Source organism: Mirounga leonina, unplaced genomic scaffold (genome assembly GCF_011800145.1).
Source record: "Mirounga leonina isolate KUSES-001 unplaced genomic scaffold, KU_Mleo_1.0 Mir_125, whole genome shotgun sequence".
Classification (NCBI taxonomy): Eukaryota; Metazoa; Chordata; class Mammalia; order Carnivora; family Phocidae; genus Mirounga; species Mirounga leonina.
Genome location: NW_023270305.1, coordinates 19084484 through 19098866, shown reverse-complemented (window position 1 = coordinate 19098866; position 14383 = coordinate 19084484). Strand labels below are relative to the sequence as shown.

General features: G+C 41.0%; 1 protein-coding gene across 5 annotated transcripts in view; it reads right to left on the bottom strand.

The window, feature by feature from the left end:
- Nucleotides 1-561: 561 nt before the first annotated feature.
- Nucleotides 562-14383, bottom strand: part of TTC27 (tetratricopeptide repeat domain 27) — a 167943-nt gene continuing 154121 nt past the window's right edge. For 3 of the 5 annotated variants that reach the window (XM_035000887.1, XM_035000884.1, XM_035000885.1), the window contains 4 exons: nucleotides 10537-10734; nucleotides 9121-9232; nucleotides 4609-4709; nucleotides 562-800 (listed from right to left, as the gene is read on the bottom strand). In XM_035000887.1, the coding sequence (XP_034856778.1) occupies nucleotides 678-800; nucleotides 4609-4709; nucleotides 9121-9232; nucleotides 10537-10734 (534 nt within the window). In that variant the 3' untranslated portion in view covers nucleotides 562-677. Of the gene's footprint in view, nucleotides 801-4154; nucleotides 4173-4608; nucleotides 4710-9120; nucleotides 9233-10536; nucleotides 10735-14383 lie in introns of those variants that run through there. The other 2 variants (XM_035000886.1, XM_035000888.1) reach the window with 2 other exon arrangements.

Genomic DNA, 14383 nt, shown 5'->3' with positions numbered 1-14383 from the left:
ATTTACGGCTGTCTTCACTCAATAACCTTATTAAACAACCATCTTTAGGACTGGCAGTCTACAAAATGAGGAGGGTCAGCCTGGTTAGTAGTGGTTAATGGCTCAATCAAAATTTGGGTTATGTCACTTTTTTTCTTGCATTTTCTTGATTTAGAAGCTAAAGTATGCCCATATTTCTAATTTAGCCAAGCCTGTATCTTTCTGACACAAATATAAAATCTCAAGAAGGAAAAAGATTTCTGTCATTCTATCTACCTTTTATCATTTTTGGATAATAATGCAGCCGATCCAATGATTCCACAGACTTGTAGTGTGTGGATTTTTTTCCCTGTTACAGACTAAGTCTTTCCAAAGGATGCTCTAATTCATTTTAGGCTGAGAGAGAATAAACCCTATGCTAAAAAGAAAACTGTAATTTTTTCTCTTAGTGCTGAAATACTTCAGCACAGAATACAAAAGAATATACTAAATTCAACTGCAACTAAGCCTAAAGAAACAGGGAACTTTTAATTAACGTACTTCGGAAAGTCCAAACGTGGAAAAACCACAAAACAAAAATGCTAGCCATTAAAGAGAAATTTATTTAAAAAAATCAATTATCTTGTGTTTCAGATACACAGGTATAAGAGAAATTCAGAAGGTGAGCGCTCCTTTTCCAAAAACTCTTCCCAGGATGGTCAGTACTGGTTTCGAAACTGGTTGCTTAGGCCTTGCAGCTCTATGACGAGGGCGTCCATCGCTGCTTTTTCATCAGCTAACTCCCTGGAAATTTCTCCACTTGACACATCTGTAAAAAGTTGCTGCAACATAAAGAACAAAGGAGAACTATCAAAACAATGACAATCTCTTTAAAATAAAATAGGTACAGAGGATAGAATTAAAATTCCCTGTATCTAATAATACCACATGGTAGTAGCAATGGTTAGTGTTTGTTCTGTTCACCATCCTGGAAATGTACAAGCCACAAAATTAAACCAGGCATCAAACAACATGCCTGAACTTGTAAATTCAAATGAGCTCTGCTCTTAAAAATGGTTGTCCTTAAAAATAGTTGCAGTTGAATTCACTAGTTATTCATTTTTTTTTAATTTTATTTATTTATTTGTCAGAGAGAGGGATAGCCCGAGCAGGGGGAGGGGCAAAGGGAGAAGCAGGCTCCCTGTTGAGCAAGAAGCCCGATGCGGGACTCGATCCCAGGACCCTGGGATCACCTGAGCCAAAGGCAGATACTTAACCCACTGAGACACCCAGGTGTCCCCTGGTTATTCATTTTGATGTCATACGATGGTTTCAGGATGAATGGACATTTGTCATCCAAACAAAACAAATCTATTCATTGTGTATATAAGCAAAATGAATATACTTTATGTTCAAGCTCATACAAATCATACCCCTTTATGCCAATTATTTGAAAATTATTACGGCTTAGGACTCAGAGGCCACAAAGATTATCAAGATTTGGTAAAAGCAAAGAAGCCCAGCATATTAAAATAAAAATAAATGTGCCCTCTTCCTGTAAAAGGAATTGCCTTGGGAGGCACATGGCAACATACTTCGATAATGCCACCATAGCTGAGGCATTCTGGAGAGCCTCTCTATTTGGAACTGCCTGCTGAGCCAGGATAGGCACCCAAGAAAATGAGCTTCAGGATTTTACGACCACAGTGTGCATGTGTGTGTTGATCAGAAATGTAATTTACTCAACATACTTTTTCTTTCTTTTTTTTTTTAATTTGAGAGAGAGAGAGAGCGTGAACAGGACGGGGGTAGAGGGCAGAGGGAAAGAATCTCAAGCAGACTCCCTGCTGAGCATGGAGCCTGACACAGGGCTCGATCCCAGGACCCTAAGATCATGACCTGAGCCGAAATCAAGAGTTAGTCGCTTAACCGACTGAGCCACCCAGAAGTCCCATTGTCTATCTTTTTCACCAGGCCTGACTAGATGACCTGTTTACCATAACCATATGACTATTTACTATCATGACCATAGATAATAAGACTTGACAATTGTTCTGATGGTTATTCTAAAAAGGGAGTCCCAAAGATGTTTTGAGTGATGGTATAATCACTGGGACAAGCTTAGAGTTTCACACAGTGATTTTTGGAGCCAAGAGCACTCACTGAATGTAGGACTTCATCAATGTTCAGTAAAGATTTGTCACGTTACCATGTAGTCACACCGTGCACAACATTTCATAAGAGAATGACATAGGAGCCGTCGCAATGTGATCAGTAGAGAAAACACCTTTTAGAAAAATAACCTAGACTCACATATTTTATTTTTACTAAGAATTATAGTGCTTGCAAATCATCATGAATCTGCATCACTCACCTATAAACTAAAGAGGAAGGAGAGAGAAACTGAGGCTTAGAAAGAATGGATTATTTGCTGAGGATCCCAAAGTGTGTAAGTGGTAAAATCTGTCCTGTCTCCAGGCTCTCCGCATTTTCCCCAACAGCCCTCATGCCCTCTGCAGCAAATCTGCACAGCGATTGGCCGGGGGGTGGGGGGGCGGAGCCCATGGACTGGCTGAGTCTCAGGTGAGTCTCTATCTCTAGGCTCTAGTTTATTTCCATGAACTCCCTGGCCTGGCAAGAAAAGATCAGAGATTGGTACAAACCAAGCTTATTACAAGCTATTTAATAGAGCTATCTATCCTATTTCATTTTCACTCTTTAAAGTGTTCTAAAAAAGTGTTTTGGGGATCGCAATTCAGCTGAGCAAACCCAAGTTGTTAAAAAAATAGGAAAGGCATATGATCTACTACAAAATCAGAGACTCCCAAACACTCTAGCAAAAACAGGCTTTCAGAAGGAGGCGTTGGGAGGCAAATTTTCCCAGTTGGTATCTAAAGAGAACAAAGTCTAAACACAGATGATGTTCTGAGGCCTCATTTTCAATGTTTGGGGATCTTCCACAAAAGGGAGGATGGGCAGTACCTGCAGAGACAAGATATTTAGGTTTGCAGGTACAGATTTATGTAAAAGTAGTAACTTATAAGAAAAAGCTTTGCACAGAGATAAGGGAACTAGTAGAGTTATCTCCTGAGGAAATAAACAATCGTGGGTAGGTTAGTAATCTAACCAAAACTAACTAGGAAACCTATCTCCCGAAGGAAAGTCACAGGAGAAGCTTGCTACCTTGACTTTCTTTGAGAGTCTGTGCAGCCTTCTGAGAGATACAAAATTCTGAAGTTATCATACCAAGCTGGGAGGAAATACAGTTCTTCCTGGTAGATTATTAGAAACTGGGTCCAGCTTGCAGATTAAAAGGATAGTAAAGCAAGTTAATAATCTAAAGGGGCAAAAATGATGCCCTCATCAGAAAAGATCAAGCAATTAATAAAAAGACATACTTACTCTGGGAAGGTTTTTACATGTGTCCTGAAGTGACTTCACTTGCCATACACTTGCTCTCAGAAGTGTCAGAATTCATTTACAACCCAAGATTAAATAGTGAAGGCAAGCAAAAATGAGAAAAGAAAGCACTGAATTGTATTAGAAACTATATTCCTTGGGGTGCCTGGGTGGCTCAGTCGGTTGGGCTCAGGTCATGATCCAGGGTCTGGGGATCGAGCCCCACATCGGCCTCCCTGCTCATCGGAGTGCCTGCTTCTCCCTCGGCCCACTCGTGCTTTCTCTCTCTCAAATAAATTAATTAATTAAAAAAAAAAAAGAAAGAAACTATATTCCTTTACAGTTTGCTTCCAGAGGTATAATCCACACCTGGCTGCAGGGATCTCCCAGGCTCCGCCCCGTACCTGCCCTGCCACAGGTAGACGCTCCAAGTTCAGACTCCAAACCAGTTCCCTCAGGGATTCTCAGGTGTCCCCAACCCAGCGCTAGTTCACAAGGTGGCATTTGTAGATTGGTGGTAAATGTTTTAGTTGTCAAACCTGAGCCACTCACCGACCTTAATCTTTGTGAAATCCATATACTACCCACTTAATATTTGTTTCGAAATCAGCTTTTTTTTTGTAGTTTTTAATTTTATTATGTTATGTTAGTCACCATACAATACATCATTGGTTTTTGATGTGGTGATCCACGATCCATTGTTTTCGTATAACACCCAGTGCTCCGTGCAGTACGTGCCCTCCTTAATACCCGTCACCAGGCTTCGAAATCAGCTTCTTAAATAAAAGTCTTTTTTTAGAGGAAACATTACATTACTGCAAATGAAAAGTAAGCAATAATATTCACGAAAATGTAGATCTGAGGTGCTAGTTAAAGTTTTTCTAACATGTGCTGAAATAAATACACACTGAAATCAAAAGTTCAGCCAAGCGCTATCAGGGGCATGTATGTCACACTTCGGAAAAAGTGACAATAAGAAGAGCATTGTTTTAATTTAAATTCAAGAAAGCAGCAGGGCTGGGTTACAAGCATTAATTTCAAAGACTCCCAAGTTACCCACAGGAGTCTAGCCATTGGGCCAGTAACACCCCCACCAGTCCAACCGACCCCCTGGGGGCTGATAGCGGAAATGTAACATGGGCCTAAAATCAGCCCTGACGTAAAAAAGAAGATTTAAGAGCAGTCAGCTCATGCTAGAGACCCTTCTTCCTATGACACTTTGAGTTAAATCACATTTTAAATCACTCTCACCTTTGCTTTAGATAACAGGCCCTGTAAATTGAGTCGAACTGAAGAAAGCACCTGTATAGCCTCTGGGGGGCTGGATTTGTTTTTACTGTGTTTTATAGCCACTGAAACATAAATATGGGAGAAAACATGCGTTAAATACTGGTAACGATAATTTACAAGTGCCAAAAACCATTACTTAATTAGGATTTTATAGTACAGACTTGAGAAATATTCCCACATGGAAAGGCTTTGTTTTGGCAAAAGGACAACAATTATGTGCATAATTTCCCCCATTATCCTTCTTTTTTTTTTCAAAGATTTTATTTATTTATTTATTTGAGAGAGAGAGAGAGAAACAGCATGAGAGGGGAGAAGGTCAGAGGGAGAAGCAGGCTCCCCGCTGAGCCGGGAGCCCGATGTGGGACTCGATCCCAGGACTCCGGGACCATGACCTGAGCCGAAGGCAGTCGCTTAACCAACTGAGCCACCCAGGCGCCCTCCCCCATTATCCTTCTTCACGCTTATTGCTAAATGAAGAATTTTGAGGGGAAATAGGTGATTTTTCGTAAGTTACAGATCACTGGGAAGAGACCCTAAACACACACACACACACACACACACACAGTGAAATCAGGCAAAAAGAGACAAAATCTAACTGAACACAAGGTGCCCACAGAGGGCAAAACCAGATGAGGCAGATCTTTAGTGTAGCTTCCCGGGGCACCGGGTCCCAAACGGGGGCTCACAGTGGCCCATGACACCAGCCCAGTGAAGCGACATCCAGGTATTTACAGCTCAATTCTAACTGCATTTTCCTACTCCGGGTTTACGTCCCCATTCTGGAAGAAGCGATTTCAACAACCTATGTGCTTGCGTTCAGCGAAGGTGACCACACCCAGGCTCTCAGGTTGCTGAGTGGTGCTTGGCATCAGCAGGGACTGGGAGAGAACAAAGTCACTCACGTGTGACAACGCTGTGTCCAGAGAGCCAGGGAGCCCATCTTCCTAAAATGTGAAATTATCAAGAGGGGATAATCCTCCCTAGCAGAAGGCCTGGCTATTAATGCTTTATAAGAACAAGTGAGGAGCTTGGTAAAAATACAATGCCTGGTATCTCTCCACTGGTTTGTTTTTATTTTTGTTCTTCTAAATTATGCTTGCCACAAAGCAGACCAATAACCAGATCCTATTTTAAAACTACACTAAACAGTGCAACGATGAAAGTCACTCAGTGCCCTAGATCTTAGACCAGGAATGGAAAATAGGTGTCTTTCTTGCATGCAAACTCTCATCAATTGGTGGGGATTGCCTGTGCCTGGAAAATCGTTTTATCATTAATTAATCTCCCATGGCTGGTGAGAACCAAGTTTGACATTCTCATTTCAAAATAATTATTAGACTTTGACATTTCTCAGCTAAGGGTGGAAACAATGCATGATAATCAACAATGTGTAACTCGTTTTCAAAGGGCACAGTCAACCTGGAGATAGTGAGGATTATGATGTCTGTGTGCCTTAGGAGAAGACCGTTGTACTACGACGGCTGAGGTATTTGGGCTGTTAAATACCTAGGAACGTATCAGAAACAGCTTTTTTTTTTTTTTTTAATTCTTATTTTCATTCAGGAAAAAATTTTAAAAAAAGAGCAAAAAGACAAAAACACTATTACACCCCTCGCTTAATCCCATTTCCAAAAAGCACTAGAGACAAAGATAAGAGTTCTAGAAAGGGAGAGAAATAAAATGCTGATCCAAATCATCAGGAAATCCAAGATAGCAGTGCTTCCTCCAGGCAGACTACAGTTAAAATGCATAACTATTATTTTGAAAGTCCCTGGATGGCAAAGAAGGAACCAGCTTTTGCCTACCCTTTCCCAGAAAACAGAATAGCAGAAATTGGAAATGAATAGCCCCCAGACAATACAAATGGGTACACGATGACAACATTGTTACACAAAGGTCTGAAGCCCTATGGAGAGACACTGCAATGTCTTATCAAGTACATGGCTACTCTTAAAAATAGCAACCCAAAAGGGAGTAAATCATGTGGAGGTGGTATGTGTGTGTGTGTGTGTGATTTTTTCTTAATGTTTTATTTTCTTTTTCAGAATTGGGCAAGGTAGGGCGCCTGGGTGGCTCAGTCGTTAAGCATCTGCCTTCGGCTCAGGTCATGATCCCAGGGTCCTGGGATCGAGTCCCACATCGGGCTCCCTGCTCGGCAGGAAGCCTGCTTCTCACTCTCCCACTCCCCCTGCTTGTGTTCCTGCTCTCGCTATCTCTCTGTCAAATAAATCAATAAAATCTTTAAAAAAAAAAAAAAGAATTGAGCAAGATAGACAACAGTGTTGGGGAGAAAGATAAAAAAAAAGAAGAGAATAACAAAGAAACCCAGTTCATTCCTCAGCTGAGCACTGGTCTACAAAAGCAACAAAGAGGGCGCCTGGGTGGCTCAGTCGTTAAGCGTCTGCCTTCAGCTCAGGTCATGATCCCAGGGTCCTGGGATCGAGTCCCACATCGGGCTCCCTGCTCGGCAGGAAGCCTGCTTCTCCCTCTCCCCCTCCCCCTGCTTGTGTTCCTGCTCTCGCTATCTCTCTCTCTGTCAAATAAATAAAATCTTAAAAAAAAAAAAGCAACAAAGAAAAGGTAAAGTTTTATCTTCATAAATCTAAAATATCACCAGAAACTAAAGCTGAGCATCCACTCACAGATGCTTAAAGTGTTGTAGGAACACCAACACCTAATTCATTAAAGTCAGAGGAAACTTAAAAGAATAGAAGCTTGTTTTTCTCCCAGTACTGCCCTGAGGAAAAAAGGTGCCCAAAATAGCTTAAAAACGACTTTAAGATACAAACTGAAGATTTTCTTCCTGCAGTACTTATTTCTTTAACCTGTGCATTTATATTTGACAGGTTTAATAGCATCACTTAGTGACTACAGAAAATATCTTGGCTTTGACTGTTACAAAGCTAGCTGTTCACAGAAATGTTTAGGGTTGGCAATCTCAAGTAGGTAAGATAAATTCTTCCAAGGAGATTGCACCTTGCTGTAATTATGTACATAATACACCTAGGTATGGGTTTCCTCAAACATGGTACTATATTCACAAAGGTCAAAGGCATCAGGACTGCACTCCCTCTGAGCCCACCCACCATGAGGCCAGCACAATCCACATGAACTGCAGCCACATTCCACAGGTCTATCGGCGATGACCTCCACCTCATCTACTCTGTAGTTCAGCTACACAGAGTTCAGCATGTCTCCCTGATCTGTCAAGGGGTAGGCGGCCCAGATAATTGGATATTTATATCCTTCTTGTCAGTGATATCAAAGACCGTAAGTAGAATTATCAACTACTAAGCCCATTTCTAAACTGTTTGAATGTTCTGTGACTTCTTTAGAGACACGTTAACCTTTACTCTTGTTCTTCCTTTTTCTCTTTTTAGTTTGAATGCCTTATCAGACAGCTCAGCTCCTCTACCCCCAGAAGGAACAGGGTTGGGGTGAGAAGGTCAGGGATTCACATTTCAACCATGTGCAAGATACTCTTAAGTGTTTAAATGTGTTTTCATTTATTCTTCCTAACAAGAAGGTAGGCATTACTCCCATTTTACTGATGAGGGAACTAAGGCTCAGAGGAGTTAAGTGATTTACCCAACACCACCTAGCAAGTACGTGGCAGAGCCGGTCCTGGAGTTTAGGTCTCCCTGATTTCAAGGGTCTGCCCTTTTTACGGTCTCATTGGCTCCCCAATTACTGTAACTATTAGTTGCCAAAAAAGTTAGAGGACCACTTTAGGATAGGTTCATAGTCTCTGTGATTCAGTTCTTAACACTGTGGCTTCATTATTTTATTTGAACTGCATATCCAGGGCATCACACATCCATACTCAGTTCTAAATATAAAAATGCATTATTAAATTTAACTGGTATATTTTTTCATTAATGCAAATAATGAAAAGGGGCCTTTATCTGGAATATACCCAACAGGCATGCAACCTTATATGTAAGGTTATCTCTCCCCTCAAATATCATCCACTAAATTTCCCAAACGCAGGGATAGGATTATATTTTTTATTTCTTTTGCATATGCCACAGCTTTTTGTACATTCTACGTCCTCCAGTAATCTATGTGTTTTTGAGAAAAAATATTTCCATTTATAAAGGAAGACTACAAGTCAGGAAATGTTAACAGATTTCCTTAATACTACACAAGCAACACCAACAGACCTTGTGTGCTTGAAGATCAGATACAGTTGGAAAGGTACTTCACGTCTTGAAAGCTCCTGATACCCATCACTTATTCCAATGGTATTTAAGCCTCTATCCTTCCTACGCTCCGGCCTCTATTTGCTCCTGTTGCTCCGAAGTGCTTACTACCTAGCAGCTGGTCTTATAAAGATTTGCTGCATGAAATATGACAATTCCATAGAAGGAAATAATCTGAAGCTATTTGTAATGGAACTTCACTTTTGACAAATTCTTTTTCAGTACAAATACATTAAAACATGGCAGGGATAGCAAACATTACATCAAATACCATGTGCGAGTCCTAAGGCTCTCTGCACCACTTGCTTAAATGATGTCATATCTTTCTCCCAACAACTGGACTGTGTGTCACACTTGTATGCCTTAGAGAGATACTGGAACGCCTGAGGACAGAAAAAGAACAATATTCAGAATAACAAGTAGAATGCACATTTCAAACTCGGTTTCCTGGAAGTCATGTGGAACTAATTCCAACTTGAAAAACGAGCATCTGTGTCATGCAGCGCGGTCTTTATTATTCTCATCAAAGAAAGGGTACAGACGCACAGCCAACAGCAATAAGCAATTAAAAGCAATCAAATGGATGTATTTGGATAGAGACACTTCCCTCCAAACAGAAAAACAGAAATGCCAGGTTTGGAAATCTAGAAGAAGGGCACACACCTTTCCTCAGCATCTGTAGCCATCAGCTTAAGAGCCCGGTTTAGAGAATGAGGCATGAACTTGACGACACCTACAGAATTACCGAGAGGTGTGTATACTCACAGAAGTTTAAAACACTCTTTCCCAGCCCCATCCTTGCAGATTCTTGAGGGAGAAGTCACCGATCAGAGAATTCAGACTACCCTTGATTCCATATGCAAGAGCACATAATTCAAGAAGAAATGGAAGGAGAGAAAGTAGGAGTGTGTGCATGCGTGCGTGTGATTATGTGTTCTCTGGGATGACAAGCAATGGTAGAAGCCAGCTGGGTGGACTGAGGGAGGAGAGATGGCTAGGAATCCCACAGATTAGCTGTACTGCAGCGAATTCCAAACTCACGCAAGGAGTACATGTGACTTGTTGTGGATGTTTTGAAAAGAACAGAAAACAATTATTTCAACCTTGGAAACTCTGGGGGCTCCTTTGAGTTCTAAGATAAGAGGCCAAAGGCATAACTTGAGTGTAACTGCTGTTCTAATGCACTTCCAAGAAAGGTGCAGGGCAACCTCTATAAAGCATTTTGTGTTTAGACTTACAAGCTCTCCTCCAATGTTCTTATCTAGTGCCTTTTTCTTTTTCCCTTCCATGGCCCCTATCTCAGATCTAAACCATCTTTGTCCCTGGGCCCCATCTCCCTGAGTCTTCAGAAAGGAGCCTGCAGAAAGGGCTGGGGGTAAATAATGGGAGCAGCTGCTCGCGGCAGCTCCAGTGGGGGAGCAGGCTGGAGAGACCTTTTGCAGGAAACAGAGAAAATTATGTAAGAAAAATTCATAGAAAGAAAAAAAAAAGTGAATGCTTACAAGTCTTAACCTGCCCGCAATTCAAAGTGCTTATGTTAAAGATTCTGAATCAAAACGGAAAACCTGAGCATATCAATCTTCCATTTCAAGCTATTTAACTCTTCCTCCAACCATCAAGGAAGCAGATCCAATACACATAATTCAAACAAAAGGCAAGCACCCGGGAGGACTGAAAGGGGACTTACCTTTTCATTTTCATCAGGCTTTTCGCTCTGCCCATTTCCATACACTTCGGCATACAGCCTCCAGATTTCTCCATCATTCGTCACTCTTGAAGTCACTCTGCCAAGTAACTCCTGCAGCTTCCCTTTGAGGCCAGTTGCAACATCTCCACTTCGATCGGTCATCCCGTCAACCACTGCCCTGACCAGAATTTTAAGGACCTTAAAAAATGCACAGAACAAACTGGTAAGCTAGAAAAAAACCAAATAATAACAAAAAACAAAGGGCTACCATCACCATCATCAATGACTGTGATGGTGAAAAACCTTGAGACCTGCTGGAATATCATCTTTACACTTCTTAAAAATAAACATCAAGCCATGCTGAACCACTCTCTACAATCACATGCTGATTCGCATAGGCTCCCTTTTAAGGCTCCTGGGAGGGTTCTTCTTTTACAGGCTTGATGCTTCTCTCTTCTCATTCTGAGTGCTCTCCCTGAATGATCTGATTGACACCTGTAGCTTTTAGGAATGTAAGCTCAGACTCATGGTCCTAACTACATACAGCAAAAAAAGTGGAAAAGAGAACATTTAGTTGTGTTTTTCTTTCTTGTTTGGACAAGATACCTTATCTCTGCCTATAAATTCACATTACAACCCCACATGTGTAGTTTTAATTCTGAAAAAATAAAATTCTTATTACAATCCCACTCGTGGTTTTATTTTTTGTTTTGTTTTGTTTTTTTGTTTTTTAAAGATTTTATTTATTTGACAGAGAGAGACACAGTGAGAGAGGGAACACAAGCAGGGGGAGTGGGAGAGGGAGAAGCAGGCTTCCCATGGAGCAGGGAGCCCGATGCGGGGCTCGATCTCAGGACCCTGAGATCATGACCCGAGCCGAAGGCAGACGCCCAACCATCTGAGCCACCCAGGCGCCCACCACTCGTGGTTTTAAATCTAAAAGTAACAATGCAGAAGGGACTGCATGGATATGCACTACTGTCAAGTGATCATTCTTTAAACATTTCAAGGATTAACACATTTTAAAAGGGATGGCCTACTAAAATAGTTACTATCAAGTACAAATAAAGCATACTAAATTAGTAAAATACTTTGCTTTCTCTGGGATCTGACAATTGGTCCAACATCCTCCTCCTATAGGAGGAGTTGGGGGAGAGAAAACTTTCAGCTTTCTTGCCAATGAAAATGGAGAGAGGCAGTGCAGGTGTTTGAGAGGGGAAAAGTTGGAGAAGAGAGTGTATGTGTGTATGTATTTGGTGGTGTGTGAAGGGAACGGAACAGTAAAAGGGTAAGGAGGTGGCTTGTCTATGTGAACAGGAGCAGGTAGGGCGAAGGTAACTTTAGACAGGCAGATACCAAAGCCTCTACACAATTCATATGCAGATGTCACAAGAAGAGAGTGGGACCTTGAACAGGAGTGGAAGCACTGACAAATGTCTTCATACTCTCTATCTGTATGTTCAATGGCCAGTTAAATGAGCTTAGAAGAAAGTTCTATAAGGAGGAATAAATAATAGAAGTCATTCATGGCCATGGCAGATATTGCCTAAAGAGATTCTGTTGAGTAAGAATCAGATTACAGATAGAATCCTAAGGAACACTACACTTAAGGGAAGGTAAACAGGGGACTATGCACAAGCAAGACTAAAAAGGAGTGCTCAGAAAGATGGGATAAAGTGATGTCATGGAAACCAAGGGAGGAGGAAGTAACAAGAAGAGCACAGCTATAAAAGTTTAGGGCTGGAAGACTCCACTGGATTTAGCAATTACAAAGGGTTAGTGACTATCCAGAGCTAAAGCCAGAAGAAAGGCAGGAGACATTGATTTCAGACAAGTGGCTTACAAAGAGAGAGAAAAACATGAAAACCAAGACAATTATTAACATCATAAAAAACAAAAAGCAAAAAAAACCCCAATCATAGTAGCCTGTAATGCTCATTTTGAATATTATATATATAGGCATAGACTGTTAATAGAGAATATTCATGTAACCAAAAAATTTAATGTAAATATCCTGGGAAAATAAGAAAGAGAAGTAGCACTTAGGGTGCCTGGGTAGCTCAGTCTGTTGAGCATCCGACTCTTGATCTCAGCTCAGGTCTTGATCTCAGGGTCGTGAGTTCAAACTCTGCTTAAAAATAACACAATTTAGAGGTGGAATAATTCTTGGGGATACAGAATCCATGATATGGCCACTTGAATGGTTGCTCATAGGGAGTAAAGAAAAGGACAAAGAACTTTAAGTCCAGGGCGCCTGGGTGGCTCAGTTGGTTAAGCAACTGCCTTTGGCTCAGGTCATGATTCTGGAGTCCCTGGATCGAGTCCTGCATCGGGCTCCCTGCTCGGCAGGGGGTCTGCTTCTCCCTCTGACCCTCCCCCCTCTCATGTGCTCTCTCTCATTCTCTCTCTCTCTCAAATAAATAAATAAAATCTTAAAAAAAAAAAAAAAAGAACTTTAAGTCCAAAGTACTGGACATAGCATCTACCTAAAAGACTAAGTACTCAAGAACAGCTAGATCAAGAGTGAAGTGTAATATCTATAGAATTAGTTGCTGAAATCCACTATAAATACAGGGACTATGACACTGGTAAACAGCAGTGATGAGGACAGGTCTTCTGTCTACTACATCACAGAATTGTTGTATCAAGGAGTCAACATATATGTAAAGAGCTTCAAAACTATAAAGCAATATAAACCTATAAACTATTATGATGATCACTGATCCTCAACTTCCTTACTCCATCAAAAGTGGACAGCAAAACCCTCCTTGTTAGCTCACTCTCCATATGCCCCTAAACTTCCTTCTGGTTCAGAAGAGACCTAAAGAAAAACAGAATCCACCACCATGGTAGCAGCCCTCAATACCTCCCCACTCACTACCTCTGCTGTGAGCATCACTGTGTGCCAAGCCCTGTGCTGAGCACATGACCAACCTGATCTCACTGGTTCTCATAGCAACCCTAACAGGCAGGTACTCTCCCCACTTTACAAATACACTCAGGCAAGAGAGGCTAAATGTACTTTCTCTGGGTCCCACAGCAAATAAGTCGCGGAGAGGGGTTTTGAACACCAGTGGTATTTGACTCCTGAGCTTTGATGGAGATGATGAGAAGACAATAATGGTAGACAACACTTCCATATATATATGTAAGAGACACAGAGAGACAGAGACGGTGACAGAGACAGAGAGATGAAGAGAGCATGTGAGCATGTTCGAGAGCCAGGGCCTCCGTGAACACACAATCCTCCTGACAGTCCTGTGAGGAAGGTGCTCTTGTTATTTGCATTCTGTAGATGCAAGAATTCCAATTTCCAAGAAATTGGAGCACAGAGGAGTCAAGTAACCTGTCCAAGGTCACACACCTGGGAAAGGTGGAGTTGGATTTGAACCCACAGTCCAGGTCCTGGATCTTGCACTCAAGCATTCATTGCATTCATTTACAAGGCACAGTTCCTTACTCCGGTTATTTCTTCCTTTCTAATAAATTCTCTTATACTGGAAAAATTTCTCTCTTATGAAATATGTATACTAGTGACTTTGATCATTTCATTATCATTTCTTCGCCAAATCTTGAATTGACCAAAACCAAACAGGTTTTTGTAGTTTTATTATTTATTTATTTATACTTCCCCCAGACATAGGAGCTAATTAAAAACAAAAAGGTAAATAAAATTTCCAAACATAAGCACTACTAACATTGCAGTGAATTTCTTCTAATTTTTTACTATGTGTGAATTTTTTAATACTATGTAAACAGTCTTATCTTCCCTGTTTCACTTAACATTACGTCATGGAATTTTTTCATGTTTTCATAGACTCTTTAAAATAGATCATCTTAATAGATT